General features: G+C 42.5%; 1 protein-coding gene across 1 annotated transcript; it reads left to right on the plus strand.

The window, feature by feature from the left end:
* Window positions 1-251: 251 nt before the first annotated feature.
* Window positions 252-23,150, plus strand: LOC307227876 (glycine amidinotransferase, mitochondrial-like; the record flags this gene model as incomplete). Its single annotated transcript, XM_079997318.1, has 10 exons — window positions 252-311; window positions 991-1,101; window positions 11,142-11,342; window positions 12,706-12,901; window positions 13,079-13,269; window positions 14,188-14,325; window positions 17,082-17,246; window positions 17,348-17,411; window positions 22,831-22,947; window positions 23,041-23,150. The coding sequence occupies 10 exons, from the start codon at window positions 252-254 to the stop codon at window positions 23,148-23,150; spliced, it is 1,353 nt and encodes a 450-aa protein (XP_079853444.1).

The raw sequence follows: 23,150 nt of genomic DNA on the forward strand, positions 1-23,150 counted from the left end.
AGGTGCGCCAGACCTGGGAGGTGAACTGGGGACCTCTGTCCGACACCACGTCTGCCGGGATGCCATGGGGGCGGAACACTTCGGCCACCAGCAGGTCCGCGGTCTCCCTTGCCGATGTTAGTTTGGGCAGGGCGAGGAAGTGTGCCGCTTTAGAAAAGGGGTCCACCACTGTGAGGATGGAAGTGTTGCCCCGGGATGGTGGGAGACCGGTGACAAAGTCCAGGGTGATGTGGGACCAAGGATGAGTCAGGATGGGTAACGGGCAGAAGAGGCTGGAGCGGGGTTGGGTTGAGGTCTTGGACCAGGCGCAGGTGGGACAGGCAGAGACGAAGGACCAGGTGTCAGGGAGCAGGGTCGGCCACCAGAAGCGCTGGCGGACGACAGCCAGGGTGCGGGTTATCCCGGGATGGCAGCTGAGGCGGGTGGCATGGGCCCACTGCAGAACCTGGGAGCGTGCGGAGTCAGGAACGAACAGGCGGTTAGGGGGTCCGGTACCTGGGTCGGGCTGGTGTTCCTGTGCTCGGGTGACAAGGGACTGAATTTCCCAGGTGAGCCTGGCGGCAAGGCAAGGGGGTGGAAGGATGGGTTCTGGATCCCCTGCATTCTCCTCTGGCGTGAACATGTGGGACAGGGTGTCAGGCTTGGTATTCTTGGTGCCTGGGCGGTAGGAGAGAGAGAAGTAAAACCGGCCGAAGGACAAGGCCCACCTGGCCTGCCAGGAGTTGAGCCGCCTCACCGTCCGGATACAGGCCAGGTTCTTATGATCAGTCCAGACAAAGGGGTGGTTTTGCTCCCTCAACCCAGTAGCGCCACTCCTCCAGGGCTAGGTTGACGGCCAGGAGTTCCTGGTTGCCCACGTCATAATTGCGTTCGGGTGGGGTGAGCCTGCGGGAGAGAAAGGCACAGGGGTGGAGCTTACCGTCTGTTGAAAAGTGCTGAGACAGTACGGCTTCTACCCCCGTGTCCGAAGCGTCCACCTGTACCACGAAGTGGAGGTTGGCGTCAGGCTGGGCCAAGACTGGGGCCGACGAAAAGCGACTTCTGGGGTCCAGGAACGCGGCCTCTGCCGCGGGGGTCCATTTGAAGCCCACTGTGGTGGAGGTAAGGGCTGAGAGGGGAGCGGCGATACAGCTGAAGTTTCGGATGAAGCGCCAGTAGAAGTTTGCAAAACCGAGGAAGCATTGGAGTTGCTTCCTATTGGCTGGGGTTGGCCACTCCATCACGTCAGCTACTTTCTTGGGGTCCATCCCCAGCCTCCCTCGGCCAATGATGCTAGCTAGCTAGAACATGAAAGACACACGAGACACTTCTCAGCCTTGACGAGCAGACAGTTCTCCAGCAGCCGTTGCAGCACCAGGCCTACGTGTCTTAAGAGGTCGGAGAGGATTTTGGAAAAAATCAAGATGTCGTTGAGGTACACAAAGACAAACAAGTTGAGCATGTCCCGGAGGACATGTTAATTAGGGCCTGGAAGACCGCTGGGGCATTTGACAGACCGAAAGGCATTACCAGATATTCAAAGTGTCCGAGCGGGTTATTGAATGCAGTCTTTCATTCTTCCCCTTCGCGGATGCAGACCAGGTGGGAAGCGTTGCGGAGGTCAAGTTTGGAGAAGTGGGTGGCCCCTGATGTACCCCCGAGTCCATCAGGGGGCAAGGGGTACTTGTTCTTGACTGTGATGGTTTGAGTCCCCTGAAGTCAATGCAGGGACGCAGGGTCTTGTCCTTCTTGGCGACGAAGAAGAACCCTGCACCCAGTGGAGGGTTGGACTCAGCCCCGGAATCTATGGGAGCGGAGAAAGAGAGTATTATACCCCCCCACGAGAGGGTAGCTGGGAGCAGAGGATGGGAGAGTGGGTTGGAGCTGGAGCGGACAGGAACGTAACCCTACCAAGAAGTCGCCCTCTCCCGGCCGGACCGGGCAGGTGGCTCGGAGGTGTCACAGACGGCCGCAATACAGACCGGCGCTGGTCTGTATGCGGCGGGCTCGCTCCTCGGGGGAGATCTGGGAGCGACCAAGTTGCATGGGCTCGGCATCGGAGTGAGTTGGGAGACTTCGGAGGCGCCCGAGAGTAGTGGGTGCTGGAGACCGGGGAGTGGCCACCCAGGCGGGAGGCACGGGCTTTAGTCTCGCCCCCTCCCTCTCGCGCCGGCGCTCCCGTAGCCGGTTGTCCAGGCGGATGGCGGTATCTACCAGTTGGTCCAGGTCCGTGGGCTCGTCCCACCGCGGCAACTCGTCCCGCAACTCGTCGTTCAGGGTGTGCTGAAACACGTCCTGCAGGGCTCCATCATTCCAGCCGCTTTCTGTGGCTAGTGTCCGGAACTCGACGACGAGGGAGGCGATGCTATGGGGAGCCTGGCGGAGGGAGAGGAGTCTTCTGGCGGCCTCCTTGCCGCGAACTGGGTGACCGAAAACTCTCCTTGAGTTGATTAGGCTCCTCAACTGTGCACAACATATTTTCCAATTGTGCGTCTGCTGTACTTGGAGGCCAAACACTTCATGTTCGTTGGTGGAGGGAAGGATCAGCAGGAGTCAACGCATGAATTTGATTTTCCATAACAGAAGTTTTTTCGTTGTTCAGAAAATGTTCCAAGTCTTTTCTTTTCTATTCAGAAAAGACGTTGGCCAAACTGGATCTCTGTATACAAGGTTTTCACAGACCTTCTCAGAAATGCAGGAGTAGGCAAGTCTATCAGCAGGATATCAGGCTTTTGGTTTTGTATGAAAAAACCCTAAGGTGCTTAATGTATTGTTCTCATACATTATCATAAGATGAAAAGAAAGGTATACCACTGTAAGAAGCAGCGTCATAGAGATAATCACTCCAGGGTGCTCTGACAACAGTGTCCCTGAGTGTTAACACAGTAATCCTTAACCCAACTTCTGAAGATTGTTTCAACAACTAGACTAGACAACTAGAATGTCATATTAAAATAAGAGCTAATCAAGAATTATTCTGGTTCTATAATGCACTCTATAATATCTGGCATGTTTAATCATTTTAACGATTGAGCTCAATATGGGATTTAGAGCTAAATCCAATCAAGGTCTTGATTGGATTTAGCTCTTTAGCTTTAATCAAGTATTTATATACTTTAATCAAGTATTTATATACTTGCATGCATATCATCTCAAAATAATTCCAATTGAGCCTATTAAATAATCAAATTTGCAAATCAGTTAAATACTAATTTTAATTACATCAATAATGTACAAGGACCTTTGAATGCTGGACATGTTCTGGCCTTACTCAATTGTAGAGCAACTCCCCTTGATCTGATCTTTTTGTCAGTCCTCCAAGTCTTCTCAATCAGATGCAGTCACATCTACACTGGTCAGAAGTGAAAACTGCAGTCAGTGGATTCCTGCTTAAAACTGCAGAAATAAAACACTGAATAGATGGGTTGGTTAATTCATCAATATATAATTACAACATTAATGGAATCACAAGATATTTTCAAGTTTAAACTTAAAATTTTTGAATGTCCAAATGAAAAAAAAAACATCTAAATGGCCAACATATTTCACATTTATTTAAGTGTTTCAATTTTTAGTAAGCAAACGTACACAATCCATTACCTCACTTGTATACAAAACAAAACAATTATTCCTCTTTCTTCTTCCTCCTCTCGCGATGTCTTAAAACATATTTTGGAAGCAATATCCTTTTTAATTTATATGGATCAATTTAGTTTTACCAATTTTGGAATGCTTTTCCATAAAATCTATTAACAGAGTACCAAATATAGTTCTTATAAAAAAAACTCACCATTCTCCTAACCTTGCCAAAGTCGCATTTAATGAACTATAAACACTTTCTAGCAACTTGAAACCTGCTTCAACTCACCACAACACTATTGTCAACATCACAATCATCTCTCTAAACACAATCCAACAATTCAAACCATGCAATATCTATTCATACTACCACAGCATAGATCTCTGTTGTACAACATTTGACTTTTAGTTAAATTATTCAGTTCTGCAGCTTCCTCTCCTGAACCAATATCCTACTAAAATGACTTTTACATGCACTCTTCTCCAAGTTTCATCCTAAACAAAGAATCCCAAATGCATCATGGGCAAACTTTCCCACTTTCATTGTCAGGATTTAAAAAAATCAAAAAAATGTCCTAATTCATTAAAAACCTTACTGTATCTTTTCTAGCAATCCTACCAGATATTTCAGATTATAATGCTACTTTTACACCAAGGACTCCTGAGTGAAACTAGTTTAACATATTATGTACAGCACACATACCACGCTTATCTTGCGTTTATACATTCGCTTGTTTCATTAAAATACTATCAGCCAGGAGGCTAAACAAAACCCAAGAAACTGATAGAATCTCTCCGAACTCATCTAATCCATAAGTGTTCCAGAGTGATCAATCCGCCAGACACCAATTTGGTCACACAGGATTCATGTGAAAGTGTATTATACTGCAAAAAGAGTCACACAGTGGGCCCTTGAACTCCGTTCTCCTAACTAATTAAAACTTACTGAAACTAGTTAGAAAGTAAGTCGCATAGCTGTATCATCAATACCTCCAAAATGAAATCTAAACAAAATAGTAAAAAACAAAACAAAACAATAATTAAAATTATGATTATAACAATTATTATTGTCTTTGATTTTATTTTTATTCCCTTTTTCTTTATAATCAATTTTACTGTAGTTATTAATTAAATGTATTGTATTTCTACAACACCAGAAGTTTCTCAACGCTTCTGCTAGGAGTAATCAACAATACTCTATGATATTATGTATTCAATAATGTTGAGTTATTATTGAATAAAAAATATGTATCAAAAAAATAAAGATAAACAAACAAAAATCCAGGATCATCTTGATCGATACAATATTGGCCACTTTCGCGGTCATCCAGACCGGTTATCCACTACCCTGTCCTAGTTGCGCCGCACGCAAACAGGCCATACGGCTATGTGAGGTGGGGGATTTCTGAGTTCACAAAGAGGTTTTACTCAGAGCCATTTCTTACACAATAGCTTTTCCTTCGATCTTCTCTGATCGGTACAATATCTCAGTTAGTCCTCACCTTAATTTTTCCAAGATCTCGTGTTGCTCTCTGCTGGATCTGCCAGTCATGTAAAGACGACTCCTTCTCGGATGTCTTTATGGTCAGTTCCTGCCTGCCGTTGTGCACACAACCTGGGCATGGAGAGTTCCAACAGAGGCAAGCAGAGATCCTGCCGACAGCACCAAACTGTGGAAGAAATTCTTCCGCAATAATCGGTGAGGTTAATCTGCCCGCTACAAGAAAACAAAACTGGGAATAATCAAGATTATTTATTCTGCAGAATAAAGAGAAAGGTTCAGTACTGCTCCAAAGCAGTGTTCAGACCAGTCTGATCTGATTTCTGATCAAGAGGGCTTTATACAACAACAGAGGGTGTTGCTTGGGTCAGAGGTCTGAGAAAGAGACAATGCACCTCTAGGCTCCTCTGTTGAGTTTCTTCATCTCCATAGAAGGTAAACAGGGCCAAATGTGCTCTGTTCTTTCATATTAGAATTGACATTGTAGGGAGCAAAAACATTTCTCTTTACATAAACTCTTGGGGGTTCCTGGGGAAACAGAGACAAATGTTTTAAAACCCCCTTCTGGAGGTAGAGGCCTTTGTCCTCATTCAAAATAGTTGATCGTAAGCATTTTTTTCTCACACGTCCTTGGTATCCTCGTCCTTGTTCCCATTGCCCTTCTCTTCTTCCTCGTTCCTGTTGAGTCTGTTAGAGCAGGAATGGGCATAATGTCGTTGCAATACTAGCACATGAATGTACGGTCACTGCCGTATCCTGGTCCTCTTCGGCCTAGTGCATTCTCTCGTTTGCCTGGTCGTCCTCGTCCTCTACCGCGACCTCGTTGGTTCCTCTCATAGAAAGACAGTTGAGCCATTTGCAAGCTATCAGTAGTCCCAATTCGGCATACATATTTTGCTGCTTTTTGTTTATTAAAGTGGAATACAGCACGTCACTTCCGTAAACAGACGGTTAAAGCGCAGCATGGGGGTGTTTCGGTCTCACCTGTCTGTGAAAACTTTCTTCTCCGTATCGTTATGGATTACGCGAAGCGGGTGGCTGAAGCTCTAAATCATATTTCATAGCTCTGAATCATAATCTGACCAGTGCGATAGATTCAAGTCAGTGTTAGCAGCGCGTACTGGACTTCATTTTCCGCGATGATAGTCAGTTCTCCGACTGCGACGCGAAGAATGACTGTGCTTCTGAATCTTTTACTCCGGACTTGGAGAACATTTCAAACAGTGGATTTCAAACTTAATGTGATGATGAAACTGAATATTTTCAAGAACCACCGGAGGAGACCGACTATAAGTCCTCTTTTGTTACAACAGAGGAAGTTGATGACGTGATGAAGTCCGTTGAGGTTGGTGACAAATTTTCAGATTGCAGATTTTCTGAGACTCATAATATTGATAGACTCATTTACTACTACTACATTTTGTTGTTTTGTCCGTACTTTTAAACTTCAAAATAATTCCACTTTTATAAAACATGTATATTCTACTGTTAAATAAAACCTTTTTTTTTAAACAAAAATAGTTGTGTTGTTGACGCTGTTCAACGCTGTTCATGATTGGCCCATTCAGCAGTATGTTAAGTAGCCATGAGGCTTTGTTTGTCTGCCAACCCCATTTGCATTCTGAGCTGGCTAAATGAACCTGGTGTGTGTAAAACTTTAGAGGTGATTATCTCAGAATCACAGTTTGCCACACCCTTGTCAATAAACAAGTCATAGCTTTAAAAATATTTGCTTGATTTGCACAAGTGACACTTGTTTGGAAGCTCTGATTCTCCACTTTCAATGATGCAAAAAAGCCACTAAATGAGCCTAAAGTACGCGGTCGGTCACATTTACCATCTGATGAGCGGTATCACCTAGTTTCTGCTTTGTCTCCCTATTTTTTGCTTCTTTTACTCATGCATCATACGCTTTCCAATCTATTTTTCCTATTCTATTCTTCTTTCCCCTCTCATAATATTCCAGTTTCTGCCTCAATTGTCGTAGTTGGTTTAAACTAAAGCTGCTGTTAGTTGGAAAACCCAGTTTCTCCCATAATTGTAATTGTTGTACCGTGTCAATCCCATGTTTGTCATACATGTCATACATTCCATTCTCGGATTGGTTTTCGTACAGTATGCTCCAATTTCAGCGTACGATTTGACCCGGGAAAGATAGAGAGAAAAAAAAAAGGTTATTACCACACATACAGATTTGTCTCTTTTAGAAATTCACAAATTAATTAAAAACCTTGCAGTATCCTTTCCAACAATCCCATCAGATATTTAGATTATAACACTACTGTTTCCACAGGGACTCATATGTGTGTTTAACACATAGTTTAACATGTTATATACAACATTCATACCACACTTAATCGTCACTTGCCTACTCCTTAATCAACATTTATGCGTTGGCTTAGTTAGGTAGCTAGCATACCCCAAGACACTGATTAAATCACTTTGAATTCATCTCATTCATACATGTTCCACAGTGATTCATCAGACAGGCGGTCACACGCCCCAGACACCAATTGGATCACACAGGATTCATGTGAAAGTATATCACTGCAAATTAAGTAAATACAAAAGACAGAGAAAAGGGCAAACACAAATAAAAACCCTATTGGAGTACCTGGCAAAAATTAAGTTAAGCTTATTCGAAACTTCATAAGGCTCACTTAAAAGTAAGCTGGACTACCAGTCCCTCCAAAAAAATAAAAAATAAAAATATAATAATAATAATAATAATAATAATAATAATAATAATAATAATAACAATAATAATAATAAACAATAAATAAATATAATATTATAATTATTATTGTATTTTTATTTTTTATCCTTTAAAAGAAAAGGAGTGTCTTTATTTCCAAACCTGTGTTCTTTACACTGCACGACCAACAGAAACATTTTTTTAAATGTATTTATCAATTTTACTTTAGTTTTAATTAATTTTATTGTATTTTTACAACACCAGAAGTTTCTCACCTATCGCAGGAATGGGCACCTTACACTTTTGCTAGGAAGAAACAAGAGAGAAAACCATTCTGACCTTATTTATTGATTAATCTAATGTAATCTTGACAATACCAGAAGTTCCTCCCCTACCCTCTCCTAACGCTTTTGCTAGGAGGAAAAAAGGAGAGCACTATTGTTCTTCTTGTCCTTAACGCTTTTGCTAGGAGGGATCAAGAATAATCTATAATAATTATGTATTCAATAATGTTGACTTATTATTGAATAACGTAAAAATAAATAAATTTAAAAAACACAATTCTCTTGATCGATGCAACATTGGCCACTTTCACGGTCCTCCAGACTGATTATCCACTGCCCGTTCCTAATTTGCGCAGCACGCAAATGGCGATACGTCTATCTGAGGGGGAGGATTTCTGAGTTTGACAAAGCTTATTCAACAGTCCTCTAGAGCCGTACAATCTTTAAGCTTACTCAGGGCTATTTCCTTCACAATAGCTTTTCCTTCGATCTTCCTTGATCGGCACAATATCTAAGCTTACTCAAATTTTTTTCCTCATCAGTATAATATCTCAGTAAGTCATCACCTTAATTTGTTCATGTTAACCCTTATGGATCTGCGGTCATGTCCAGACGACTCCTTCTTGGATGTCTTATGGTCGGTCCATGCCTGCCGTTTTGCACACAACCTGGGCAAGAGGTCCAACAGAGCCAAGCAGAGAATCCTGTTGACTATGCCAGATTGTAAAATCGTAAAAAGAAATTCTTCTGCATGCTCTGTGAGGTTAATCTGTCTGCTACAAGAAAACAAAACTGAGAATATTAAAGTTTTTATTTATTCTGCAGAATAAAGAGAAAGATTCAGTACTGCTCCAAAGCAGTGTTCTGGGAGAAAAAAAAAACAAGTGCACACAGGCAGGTGACCATGGAGGAACGGGAGGCAGAAGTCTTTAAAACCACGGAAAGTTTTGTTTTACAGGGGGGACAGTAGCTCAGGCGGTAGAGCTGGTCACCTAGTAATCTAAAGGTTGCTGGTTCGATCCCAGGCTCCTCCTGCTAGCATGCTGTAGTGTCCTTGAGCAAGACACTTAACCCCTCATTTCTCCTGATGGCTGCGTCCGTCGGTGTTTGAATAATTGTAAGTCGCTTTGGATAAAAGCGTCTGCTAAATGTAAGTTTTACAAAATAGGACTGTTGGAGTCTGATAATTTTCTGAGTGGCATTGTCTGGTAGTCTGCCATCATCCTGAGGTGAAATTCGTCCGTGGAAACAGGAAGTTTCCTTTTAATTCTAATCTGAAATCAGACGTAACGCAGCTCATATATGACATTTTAGAGGGCTTTCATTTTGAAATTCAACATCAGAATTTACTAATATTGTCTAAGTGACATTGCAAGGTGGTCCATAATCATTGTGAAATACAATGCAGGCGGTTATTAATGTTTCTCCTATTAGTCCTTTATTTATTATTCAGTTATTATACATTTTGCTGTATTTAGTTATAAATACATTTTTATTTGTTTATTCATTCATTTATTATTGACTGAATAAATGTAAAATTTTGTTCATTGGAACGTCGCCTTTTTTTTTTTTTTTTAATCAGTTCTTTCTCGCTCTTACCTTTATCACTAGTATATACACATACCGCAAAACAACTTGGGGGCTAGTTTGACAGTGTTTTTGGAAGTGGAAGCTGGCTTGACCACAGTCCACTTACCCACGGCATCACGTTGGTCCGTGGCATCACGGGCGGGCAACCCTGCCTTACCTTAGGTAAGCTGCATTATGGCAGGGGGGCTCTCGAGCAGTCTGTGCTGGAGCATTACGCGAGAGAGAGAAAAGAGAGAGGGAATCCTGACTGTCAGTGAAAGAAAACTCGTCCACAACTGGGTAAGAAAGAAAGAGTGGTTCATCAACCTTAGGTAAAAACACACCCTCCCTCTTGTTCGGAGAGCGGGGGGGGGGGGGGGGGGGGGGGGGGGGTAACCACCGAGGTGATTTGCACTGTTTCGACGGTTCGACAGATGTCAAGGCGTCCCGCCGCAGAGGTAGGGAGACCTTGAAAATCCATCCGGAGAAAACAAACCAGCGGTTAGCGCCTAATCCTAACCTCAGCGTAACATGCTCCGTAAAAAATCTGCTGTGGCGGGCCCGCTCAGCGGCAGATAAGGCCTGGCAGGACATAGAACTCTCCCAGCCGAGTCCGACCAATCAGCGCTAAAGAGGCTGATCAAGCAGATCCGGTACAGCTGCGCTGCCACAGGAGGAAGTCAGCACCGTCACCTGCAGACCGTGGCTTAACCACGCCACCTTGTCTGCCACAAAGACTGAGTAAGTTATGCTATTTGTGTAGTTTAACAGACAAAAATATCATCTTCTGTCCAGTAACTGTCTAACACTTCATGCCCACGCAATTTCACACTGTTAACATATTGATCTATTTTCAAAAGCACAAGAATTAAACAGTTGAATTGTCACCTGGTGCCTGAATTTTATGTTTTCCTTTACATGAATAAAGACATTTCCTCTCCCCCATAAATTGACGCAGAAAAGGCACAAATTGGTAAATAAAAATTCAAGAAAATGCAGCATTGTGTTTGACACTCAAAAATGTCAAGTATAGTATTATTAATATTACTGTTGTGTAAATTGTGCTGGAAACTTGGACAATTTGGTAGTGAATGTTGAAAACCAGGACATTTTATGATTTACAGATCTCTATCAGGACTCGGGACACATAGCTCGAAACCAGGACAGTCCTAGGGGACCCTTGATGTCCATGATTTATTATTTTTATCAGGCGCATTTATTATTATTTTTTTAAGCGTGAACAGGCATCGAGGTAGCGAAATTTCTGTACAAGATATGCATATTCATGTAGAACGCATCTACGATTGGGGCGTCTGCGATGGTGCGCATCTGAATGGCCATGATGCTCTGTCGAAAGCATAAGCAGCATAAGATATTTGCTCGCAGAATCCAAATATCCAATGTATTTCTAACTTTACCTCAGTGCAACACTTGCCTTACAGATCTTCTAGAATCTGAGGAACGGCCATTAAGCTGCACGTTGTTTGGGTCTTTCTTGAAGGCTTTTTCTCTATGAACTTTGTTTATTTCTCAGCTGTTGGGTCGGGCCACGGCTGGATGGCTGCAGAGAGCGTTTCAGAGCTCTTCCAGTGCTGCAGCTGCAGGAGGAGCTGTCCCTGAGCCAGCACAGGAGGAATGCCCTGTCTGTGCCTACAATGAGTGGGACCCGCTGGAGGAAGTCATTGTGGGTCGTGCTGAAAACGCTTGTGTGCCTCCCTTCAGTGTGGAAATCCAAGTAAGTCATAGTGGAGGGAAAATACTTGCTTTAATATACTCTGTACATTGACAAAGAGCTTATTACAGATGTTTTACTCACCCTTTCCTTATTAAAAAGGCTTTTTCTGGCCACAAATGTATAAAAAAAGGTTTTGCACTCTTGACATTCCACAGGTGACTGGTATGCTCCGGTGTTTACATAAGTATATGGGAGATTTCACGACTGGGCCGCCATTTGTGTCTCACTGATATAAAATTTACAAAAATGCATGTAGTGTTAAAGAAAAATACAACAAACTATTTTGACCTGTCCCAACCAACTAAACTTTACCTTTAAATAAAATCTTTTTTTTTGCTTCTTTCATGAGCTAAACGCCATTTAAGTTTGAACAGTTGACTTCAGTGTTGACAAGTACAGTAATTATGATAACTGGGTAAAGTAAGTTGACCATATTTCAAATGTCATCAATGGCTCAAGCAGACAAGATAAAATAAGATAATCCCTGGAGGTAAATTCAGAACTACACCAGGCACGTTGGTGTACAGGAGCGGGGTATGTTATTTTTACTGGATACGTGTTAGTATGGATACTATAAAAATGTTTTTATAGTAGTCTGCCATAAATAACTTTTAATATAATTGAAATGTGAGATACAACTGTAATTGTTGAAATTGGTCAGGTCAGGTGGATGTGTTTTTACTGAATTGCATTACTTCTACGTATGACATGTATGTTTTTTCTTTGTATTTAAAACGGGTCTTGATCAATTAGCAAATCCGACAGCAGCTTAAGGTCCTTGGTAGCGCATTAAAAAATATATAAATAAACCTCTCGTGCAAAAGTAGAGAAATGCCGCACGCTCCCTGCGTGGCTGACGTGATCAGTGAAGCTCCAACAATGAACAATGAACAATGTGTGCCAATTTTGAATAGATCGATAGGGCACAACATATGCAGGCGATGACTTCACGTAGGCCTAAATTCAACTGTCTGCCGATATGTCTGTCAACATTCTAGTTTTCTAGCTCTATTCTAGTGGTGGGGGGGCAGTTTGAATACCACTGTACTACCAGTACAACAGAACTGTTGCTCAGAACCACAGTTTGACATTACTGTTCTCTCGACATAAAATTTCATAGAGAGCTTTTCTTTCTAACAAACTACAGTGTCATCGTAGATGCCCGCTGTCAGTGAGCCAGCTTATTTTCCATTTATTCCTATGACATAATTTTTCACATTTTATGTGCTGCTTCCATTATTTTGTCCACCCGCTGTATAAACGCAGCAGCCTAGGTCAAACTAGCATTGTGAGTCCTCTTCTGCAGTCTCTTCACATGAACCCATGTTGTGATATCATTACCACTTTGTGTAACTATCCACAGGCTAACACATTTGAGGAATATTGGCCCTTCTACCAAGAAAATGGAGGAAAATCTTTTCCAGAGGAACGCGTGAAGAAAGCTGTTGCTGAGGTTGAGGAATTGTGCAATGTTCTGCGTCTCGAGGGCGTCACTGTTCGGAGGCCGGAGCCCATTGACTGGTCATTTGAATACAAAACCCCAGACTTCACATCATCAGGTAAACACCAGTGCATGAAGCTGAGACATTTTTCAACATCAGGTATTGTGGTCACATAATACCTGAACAATTGAGGCATTGTAAATATCCATATAGCACGTATACTTGTATAAGCATGTATACTACTATATATTCAATGATGTGTTGTCATTCTAAAATGATTCAAACTGATTGCAGGCATGTACGCTGCCATGCCCAGAGACATCCTCATGGTCGTGGGCAATGAAATCATTGAGGCTCCCATGGCCTGGAGGGCTCGTTTCTTTGAATATCGCGCCTACAGGCCCTTGATGAAGGAGTACTTCAGAAAGGGTGCCAAATGGACCACTGCTCCCAAACCCACCATGGCCGATGAGCTGTATGATCAGGTATGGTTACACATTGGAGAACAGAAATAACCAACTACATACCAGAGAATAGGGCTTGTTTTGACCACCTTTATTTAACAAAAGGTTTAACAAGATTTAACAAAAGGGATGGAAGGGAATTTTTAATGTAGTATCCAGCAGATATTATCTCAACCCATGTAGTAAAGCTGTTTAAGAATCCAAATTCTTGAAAAGTACAGTATATCTTAACAATCTCCATTCAGCCCTCTCTGACATTAGAGGATGAGCTCTTCTTTAAAAAGCCAACTTGGTCTGTGTCTAGCAGATGTGATAGGACCTTTTCCAATCTCATCATAAGTACTGTGGCAATAGTTTTGCTATCTACGTCAATTAAATGGACAGGTCTAAATCTCCCAGGATCAGCAGGGTCCTCATCCTTCTTGAGAATAAGTGACATCAGTGCGTCATTAAATGTGTCGGGCAGTTGCCCCAAATTAATGCCACATGTGTAGATTTAGGAATCAATATTTCAATATTGGCAATATTTGTGTTTTTCTTGTAGGACTCTGCAAGGAACCCCTCTCACCCTATTTTCATTGACATTATAGCTGCTCTGATGTCAAGGTGTGATGTTTTCTGTTACCGGGCCAACCAAATCTTCTTTCTGACACTCTGATGTTTCAGGGAGGGCAATTTCGAGGAGAAAAAAAAAAAAAAAATTCTGGTTCAGTTTAAACTTCTGATTCATATATTTCATATTAAGACATTGTAACCATATCTGATTCCAATGCTGGACCTAACTGGACTGCAGCGTGATCTGTTGGATCTATTGGCCCTACTGTGCAGGTTTTGGAGATCAGGAGTATCTCGGGAAGGCTGAGGTTAAGGTTATTTCCAGCAGTTCCCAACAGTCTAATTTCTTTGGAGCTGATCCAATTTCTGCTTGTGCCCTCCCAGGAATATAACCTGCGCACGGCGGAGGACAGACAGAAGCTTACTGTCCAGGGAAAGTTTGTGACCACAGAGTACGAGCCTTGTTTCGATGCCGCCGACTTCATCAGGGCTGGGAGGGATGTGTTTGCCCAGAGGAGTCAAGTATGTAGGCCGCTGTGGGTGTGGGCCTCTATTGCAAACATGATATACTTCTAAAAACCTCACTCTCTCTTCTAGCTACCATTATCACTCATCAAGTCATTCTTTTTTTTTTTTTTTTTTTTTAACCTGTGCTGTCAGCATGTTGGGAATACAACACAGGGTATTTGTATGCCGTTGCATCTGGGACAGAGTTGGTCTGCAAGTGGAGTTCAAGTTCTCACCCTGCAATGCAGCTCCTAATTCTTAAATCATCAAGAACTGCTGCAACAACTCTGTCCTATGGAAGACCTGTAGAATGACAAGAGCACAGGTTTTGGTTATAGAGAACCACCACCAACCCCCCTCTTTGGAGAACTAATTATCATGTTTGGGTCTATAAACAACTGATCACACCTCCAAGAGGGGGAGAATCACCACAGGTGAGACAATTAAACATAGAACCAAACAACATTTACACAAAAACATAAACATCGGATGACAAAATGTATTGAAAAAACAGAGTTAATTAAAGTCCAGGAAAGCTGGAACAGCAAATGGGCAGGTGGCCTCTTCCTGTCATAGTTATGGTTGTAAATGAGGAAGAAAAGGAGAGGGATGCAACGATGCTGGTGGCGTGTGTGTGTGTGTGTGTGTGTGTGTGTGTGTGTGTGTGTGTGTGTGTGTGTGTGTGTGTGTGTGTGTGTGTGTGTGTGTGTGTGTGTGTGTGTGTGTGTGTGTGTGTGTGTGTGTGTGTGTGTGTGTGTGTATATATATATAGCCTGCTAGCGTCCACCGATGCCCCCCCGCCGACGCTAGCAGGCCACCAGATATATGGGCCCTCCACCACCCCCACCACCCGGGGCATCCGCCTCAGAGAAGCAGGAGCAAAGGCCGACAGCCGTCCGCTGAACGCCAACCCACACCCAAAACAACAAGCGGCCCCCCAGGGGCCCCAGAAGGCACCCGGTGGCGCTCTCCGCAGCCCCGCCAAGTCGCAGCACACACAAAACTACTAGGACACGAGCCCAGCCAACAGGGGGCCCCCTGGGCCACCCCTTGACCAGCCACGCCCCCACACCAACCCACCAGCGACCCGCCACCCCAGAAAACCCAAGCGCTCATTGTGAGCTGTTGGTAATTGCAGTTAAAATTGCAGAGTGTGGGGCTGCGGGGTTGGGGCTGCGAGTCCTCCAAGCAAGCCATCCCAAATCACTCGCACCCCTCCTGCCCTGCAGACCCTGGTCTGGTGGAGTGTTGTTCAGAGTAGGATTGGTGTGCAAGTGTATGTGTTCTAGGCTAATATGAGTGGGATTAAAGTTTATGAGACCAATGAGAAGCACGTCAGGGCAGGAACGTGACAGGCCAGATCGCAGCCACCTGCCACATCCCCACCCGCATAGCTCACACCCCACCTGTCCCGCAAGCCCTAGGCCTATTGTATGGTGTATGTACTGAGTATGAGTTTTGGCACTGGCAAGGATAGGCGAAGCACAACCAGATCAAGGCAGGTGCGCCGCAGGCCGGGGAATGGCCACGCGGACCCCCCCCTCCGGACCTGACCACGCCATAGCAGACCCACCTCCCGTAGCCGGAGGCAACCAACTTACAGCGACCAGCCACGGGCGCAGAGCGGCCCGTCATGCACCTCCGCCATGCCAGGCACCTCCGCGCCCCCATCAGGCCCCTGGTCAGCCCCCAGCCGCCGCGCATGCGGACTACAGAACAGAGGGCCGCAGACGACCCCCCCCCCCCACCCACAGCCTGCCCCCCCAGCGATGACCGGCAACGAGAGCGCCAGAGGACAGGTGCCCAGGAAGCCCGGTGCGACAACAGGACTCACCAAAGGAGACCACATGGTGAGCCCCACGCCAAGCACACAAGCCAGGCTCAGGTCCCCGCCCGGGTCACAGGCCCAGACGGAACACCTAACCAGCCCCGGCACGATGGGCCACCCCCCCACACCCCCATCACGGGACGCAGAAACATACGCATGCCCTGCCACCCCAGCTGCGCTCCGACTGCGGGGCCATGCCTACCACGGAGCCATGAAGAATCCAAATTTTGGAAAAGTACAGTATATCTCAAAAAACTCCATTCAGGCCCCTCTGACATTACAGGATGACGTCTTCTTTAAAAAGCCAACCTGGTCTGTGTCTAGCAGATGTTGTAGGACTTTTTCCAATCATTGGAAGTACCTTGGCAATTATTTTTCTATTTACGTCAATTAAACTGATAGGTCTAAAGCTAGTCAGCAAGTCAATTAACAAATCATTCTAAGTTCAGTCCATGAATATGAATAAGGACCAGACCACGCCCCTTCGGTTCTGGAGCTGACTGAGAATATTTCTGGATAAAACTATAGAAAACCTAATATTAGTTATTCACAAATTTTAAAATGCTTCCTTTCACAATGTTGTGTTAAAGGTTTGTGGACATAAAATGTGAAGAAACAAATAGGAGTTATTTTATTGATATTGCTATATGTTTATTTAAATAAAAAACTTGAGGAAAACTCAAGGAGTTTTCCTCAAGGAGGAGGAAATTATTTAATATGACTGTTAAAGATTGGCATGCAGTTGCCTATATTCAGAGATAGGTCACTGGGAAGAATTCCTGTTGTCATCTTTATAGTTTATATCTATACACAGTAGGTCATGTTATTCAGTAATCAATGTACACAGATGGAAAATCTTCAATGCAGCGCTGTCAAGGATCATAGAGGCTAACTGCATGTTGAGTGTTCCTTCCCCACACCAACTCCTTGGCTTTATCTCCAGGTCACAAACTACATGGGAATTGAATGGATGCGTCGCCATCTGGCTCCAACCTACAAGGTCCACACCCTTTCCTTTGATGACCCCAACCCCATGCACATTGATGCTACTTTTAACATCATTGGCCCAGGACTGGTGCTGTCGAACCCTGTTCTGCCTTGTCACCAGGTGAGAACGGAAGCAAATAAGATACAAAGCTGTGCTTCCCTCTAGTGGTCTGACACTGTAACACCTTTTTGCTTGTTTCCTTTTATTTTTGTTTCCTCAAGATCGAAATGTTTAAAAAGGCCAGCTGGACTATTGTGGAACCTCCCCTGCCCATGATGCCTGATGGTGGGTAATGGAAGATAAATAATGTTGTAATGTTGTGAGTTAAATGTTTGGTGATTTTGCAAGGAAGTTGCAACTTAATTTTGTTTATTCTAGTTCTTATTCTTATTATTATTATCATTAGGGGTCCAGCCCGCAGGGCTAAAGCGTAAAACTATCTGGAAAACCAACTTTGGCATAACACATAAACACGATTTATGTCTTCTTTGAACTGCTCTGTCACAAAGACCTTGTGGTTGAAGTTTCATCCAAATCGATCCACATACGGAGCAGATATTAGCAAAAAAACGTCCAATTTTTGTGTGTTATGTTAAGACCGACAAGCCAGTAGTCTGACGCCTAAAAATTTCCAACCCGGCTAAAACTATCTGGAACACATACTTCGGCTTGAGCTAGAAACAGGTGTCAATTAAGCTGCTATGTAACAAAGATCACATGGTTTAAATCTCATCCTAATCGATCCACATACAGAGCCGATATTAGTGAAAAACCGAAAAACTTTGACCCAAAATATTCCGTTGGTCTTGGTTAACTGAGATGTCATACATCTCCTTTGTAAATGAACGAGATGAGATTTACAGTAAGACACTTTATAATGTCATCATATTATTTGCTATAAATGTACAGATTCCAATTGAGAATGTCCAGTCGGACCGTGTCCATTGGGCGGCATTGAAGCGGTTACTCTGTAGTCTTCAGAAGTTACCAAATATATCTATTTACGTGTACAGTAGGAGCCACTTGACGAGGCCTCTTCCAGCTGGCTGACAACTGACTTGCAACTAGCTTTCAGCCAGTTTCCAGCCAACCGCCATGCACTTCCCAGCCGGTTGCCATTCACCTGGAATCTCCCCTCCTTCTCATGTGTCCTGGACAGGGCGTGTTTAATTTAAACTGTAAACACGCCCATTTATTCAATTGCAGTGTGTCACCATGAGATGGCGCTAACTTCACAAAAACACAATCACATTCCAGAGAGAGATTTTAGAGTTTCACCCGTAACCCCGACTCATTAGATGAGATATTGTCCTTTGAACCCTGGCCAGAGGTCATCTATCAAAGTTCAATTGTATTTTTGTCATATGAATGAGAACAGAATGAGAACATGATTTATTTTAATCTACATGTTGCACAGCTGTTTAATTTTGAAACGGGGGCTGTTTTTTGTTTACATTTTTTTTTAATTACAAACTTCAAAAGCTTTGTATTGAGAGCACTCAAACTAGGTCTATGTAATTATAGTTTCAACTTAATTGTCAAATACTTGATAACATCGCAAGCATCATTACCAGTAATGAGATTCTTAATCTCAGAGCCAACTCATCTTTACATAATACGTAAAATAAGGTAGTGATTAAAATAAAACTGTATTTAAAAAGAGAATTGAAAGAGTTTTTAAACAGTTAATTCTTTAACAAAATTTAAAAATCTAAAATGGAAAGAATAGTGTGACCAAGTCTGTGGATTTATAGCTTCTAGTCTTCGGCCATTTGACTTCAAAATGAAGGTTTTCAAACTATCTAATTGTTATTTTACTTAAAATAATTCTGAAATATGACAACAAATTTCTGCATTCGAGCCTCTCTGCCGGAGAAGCTCCCCCCCACTAATAGATTGATTTTCCAAATATCAAAAAACAACAATGGCACAATAAAATGTTGAAAATCAATCAATAAAAGGGATATAATAATAATTTGTAGAAACGTTAAAGAGACTAAACAGCATATGGGTCCTTCTGAACACTCAAGATTGTTTTGCTGTTGGTACAGTTTAAACTCCATGGTTTACTTCACGGATTAGTTGCCAACTATTAAATAAATCGCCACGTGATAGTAAACTGGAACAACTTTGATTCCCCCCCTACAGAGAGGAATTTTCACCTCTCAGTGAGAAAGGGGTGGATTGCCCCATTTGAATGTGGAGACTTTTGTCAATGGGTCTGCGTTTGCATATGTATGGGTTAGGTGTGAGGGCTTCCAGACCTAATGGGTAACACATCGATCGGCCATTAAATGTAAATAAAGAGATGGCCCAAGGCTTTACCTGTGGTCTGCTTCGTAGTCACTCAAAAAATGTGTACTGCGGCAATTGGAGACAAGGACTGTATTCTTGTGTAAAAGTTGTAGACTGGAAGGCTATTATAAAAAAGATTAATAATGATAAATAAATATATAAAAACAGAAAGTAGGAAGCAATAGGTAAAACAGAAAAAACATGTGATAAACAATAAAGGGTGATGCAGCCATACAGATAAAAATGATCTCATACAATCAATAGTCATATGCACAGATGATCAATTACACTTGTGCGTGTGCATTAGTTGTTGTAATAAAAAGCAGATATTAATAAAGATAGATATTAATAATATATTTCAAATAAGTATTTCCATAGAGTAGTATTTATAAGTAATAATAACTTATAAGGTTTGTCTTACAGCACACTGTAAGACAAAAAAAAAACTTCCTCCAATTCTCAGTGTTAGGTTCACCTCTCAGACAATGAGCGGAAAACAAGAAAGTGTTGAAGATAGCATTATTGTATTCATGAATTTATCAATTTACAGTAAAGCAGCGGAAATGTACATAATGCTTAACCTGTACACAAGCTGTGTAACAGGCACCAGTAGTTCATCCTCAGATTTTCCCCTAACCGTGGTCTTAATTTGAGGTAGGGCTTAGGCCTTAATTTGTTTGTGTTGACCATAGCCCCAGCATTTATTAGAGGCCCAGTTTTTATTTGAGTAACTCTTTATATTTGAGGAAATATGGTAGCTCAAATATACTGTATGAATTACCTTATCTTCTAAACCTTACACTGCTATTATGTACATTATCATCTCAATGCTAACCCTGCTATTTGTTGTTGTTTGTATGTCTCAAGCTCGTTCAATCGTCACAGAGAACACAGAGGAATGTTTTATTTTATACAAGCGCAGTATGGAATCAGATGAGAATGACACACTACTGTGTGTGTGTGTGTGTGTGTGTGTGTGTGTGTGTGTGTGTGTGTGTGTGTGTGTGTGCATATATGTGTGTGTGTGTGTGTATATATATATATATATATATATATATATATATATATATATATATATATATATATATATATATAGGAGTGGGAATATATAACATCTGGGACCTCACCATACGACGCGGTGTGTTTTCGCACATGAGGGCACTCCCATAGGGGCACTAGGACCTGAGGGAGCTCCCTGGAGAACACTGGTGACAATTCATCAATCCAGTTGATGAATTGTCACTCAAATTAGATTTACAATATATAATTTAAAACTTTGTTCCCACTTTCGCAATGCAAAGAAGCCATTTCTGTTTCATTCAATTCACTTTGTGAAATTAAATAAATACATAGACAACAAAAACTCTATTTTTATTTTATTAATTGTCCCATCACCGGCACATCCATCACTGAAGATTCAGTCTCTGTCCTGGAGCAGTGGCTGAATGAGTTGCTCAAAATGGGGTTGTAAGAACTACGATCGTCCCTGCAGTAATGCCTGCAGCGCAAACACAATGAAAGGGACAGTTCTTCCAAAAAGTCCTCAGAATGATGAAAAAGTTCCTGCGGTGCGAAAACATACAATATGAGTTTTGCAATACATTAAGTATTGCGATTAAACTTGTTGCAATAATTCACATTTATTATAGGTAAATTATAACACCTGTTACACATGGTTATGCACAATGGTTTCATTTGTTTTATTCAATAAAATACATCTACAAAAAAAAACCGCATTCTTTCAGCTCATTCTTTCAAACCATTCGTTCTTCAAAATCAGATATGTACTGTATATATTGATTGTATTAGATGTACAGAACATATGTTCCGTTCCAAAACATGTAGATTTTTCATTAAATAAACGCAGGAATTTCCCGTATACCCGAGTTGCTCTACATTTTGAACCGCAGCCGGTGGGCATTCCCAGGCTCCGGCGCGGAATTACGTCATCGAGGGGGATATAATAACAGCCGGGGTCCGAGCGCAAACCTGTCACGGTTCTTGCATAGGTCAGCCATGCCCCAATCACTGATCTGCCTGTGCTCTGTCATGTCCCAGCTGTCCTCTCCGAGTTGCTCCTTCTGTGTATGTATATATATATATATATATAGCTTCTTACCTGGTTGATGTCACTAGATCTATTTGATTGATATTAGTAGTAGATATCAGTAGTCCACATCACTTTACCGAATTAATTAAAAAAGAACAGAAAATAATCCTTGAAATGTCGTCAGCACATACCATAAAAACACTGAAACGTGCAACTCAGTGATGAGTTCAAAATCCAATGTGGCGTCGGGAAAAATAGAAGCTGTGCAATGGTTATTACCCACAGAAGTATCACAACGTTTTTTTTGTATTTCATGGAAACTGAACTTACTGAAAATGTAACCCAACAAAAAATCTGAACTCAACTTTTCAAAAGAAAAACGTGAATTACACTGCTATCGTAAATCAAACTGTCTGGAACAGAACAACCTCTGCTGCAATGGACATGGTTGAGGTGTCGTTAGAACCGGGGCGTCGCTGACATCACGTGGGTCAAGTTTCATCCAAATCTATCCTAATGTACAGAGCAGGAATTAGTGAAAAAACAGACGGAAATTGACCGGTAGTAGGCGATTGATTGTGCATCACCGACATACCAACCTTCGTAAACCTCCGGTCGGGTGGTGAGGTGAGATGAGTTTGTGGAGTAAAACGCTTTGTGACATCATCATCATCCAATTCGCCATATGTGTGTGTGTCTGTCTGTGTGTGTGTGTGTGTGCGCGCGCACACACCTCGCCTTACCTGCTTGACGTCAGCGGGGCGTTTCGTTTGATATTTTATTAGTTTGCCCTTTTTGTAAATTTAAACACATTCTGTTCGCATCTAACCCGGTGTTGTGTTTTTGCGGTTTTCGAGCCAGTCCTAACACACAATCTGAAGGAGTCCAAAACATATTCGTGTTTGTGTCCTCACATATGGCGTTCACTTGCAACTCCAGAGCAACAGGTCTGAATCGTGCCCATTTTATGTCAGTCCCAAAAATATAAAAAGTTGATAAAATGTCAGGGAGGGACATGCAGTGTTTAATCTGTTTGAATGGAACTGTGTTGTTGGGAACTTCCATACGGAGTGGTTTCCTTCCACAGAGACACCGTGAGGCAGGATTCTGTGGACTGCATGAGACAGCAATGTTCTGATTTTTAGGATAAAGTAATAACATGCAACAAGTGTATCCTTGTTTTAGTAATTCAGTGTGCCACCAGGACTCGGAAAACGTAATGCTGATGTAAAGAGGAGCAACACCACAAACCGATACGATGTTCCATGCAAACTCAAAAATGTGCAATTTATGTCAATAATGGACCCGGTGTGTTGTTACCTGCAGCTATATTAATTATTGTTGTTTTTGTTTTTGTAGATCACCCATTGTGGTTGGGCTCTAAATGGCTGTCCATGAATGTACTGATGCTGGATGAGAAGCGTGTTATGGTTGACACCAATGAAACTAGCATTCATAAAATGTTTGAAGACCTTGGTCAGTGCACATATTATAACATTTTAAATCTCTCTCTCTCTTTCTTAGATATGTGTGTACGTGATAACGTACTATGAAATTACATTTCCACAGGTATCAAACCCATCAAGGTGAGCATGCGCCATGCCAACTCCCTGGGTGGAGGCTTACATTGCTATACAACAGATGTCCGTCGTCGTGGGACCCTGCAGTCCTACTTCTAA

Source organism: Zeus faber (assembly GCF_960531495.2).
Source record: "Zeus faber genome assembly, chromosome: 3".
In the NCBI taxonomy this organism is placed as follows: Eukaryota; Metazoa; Chordata; class Actinopteri; order Zeiformes; family Zeidae; genus Zeus; species Zeus faber.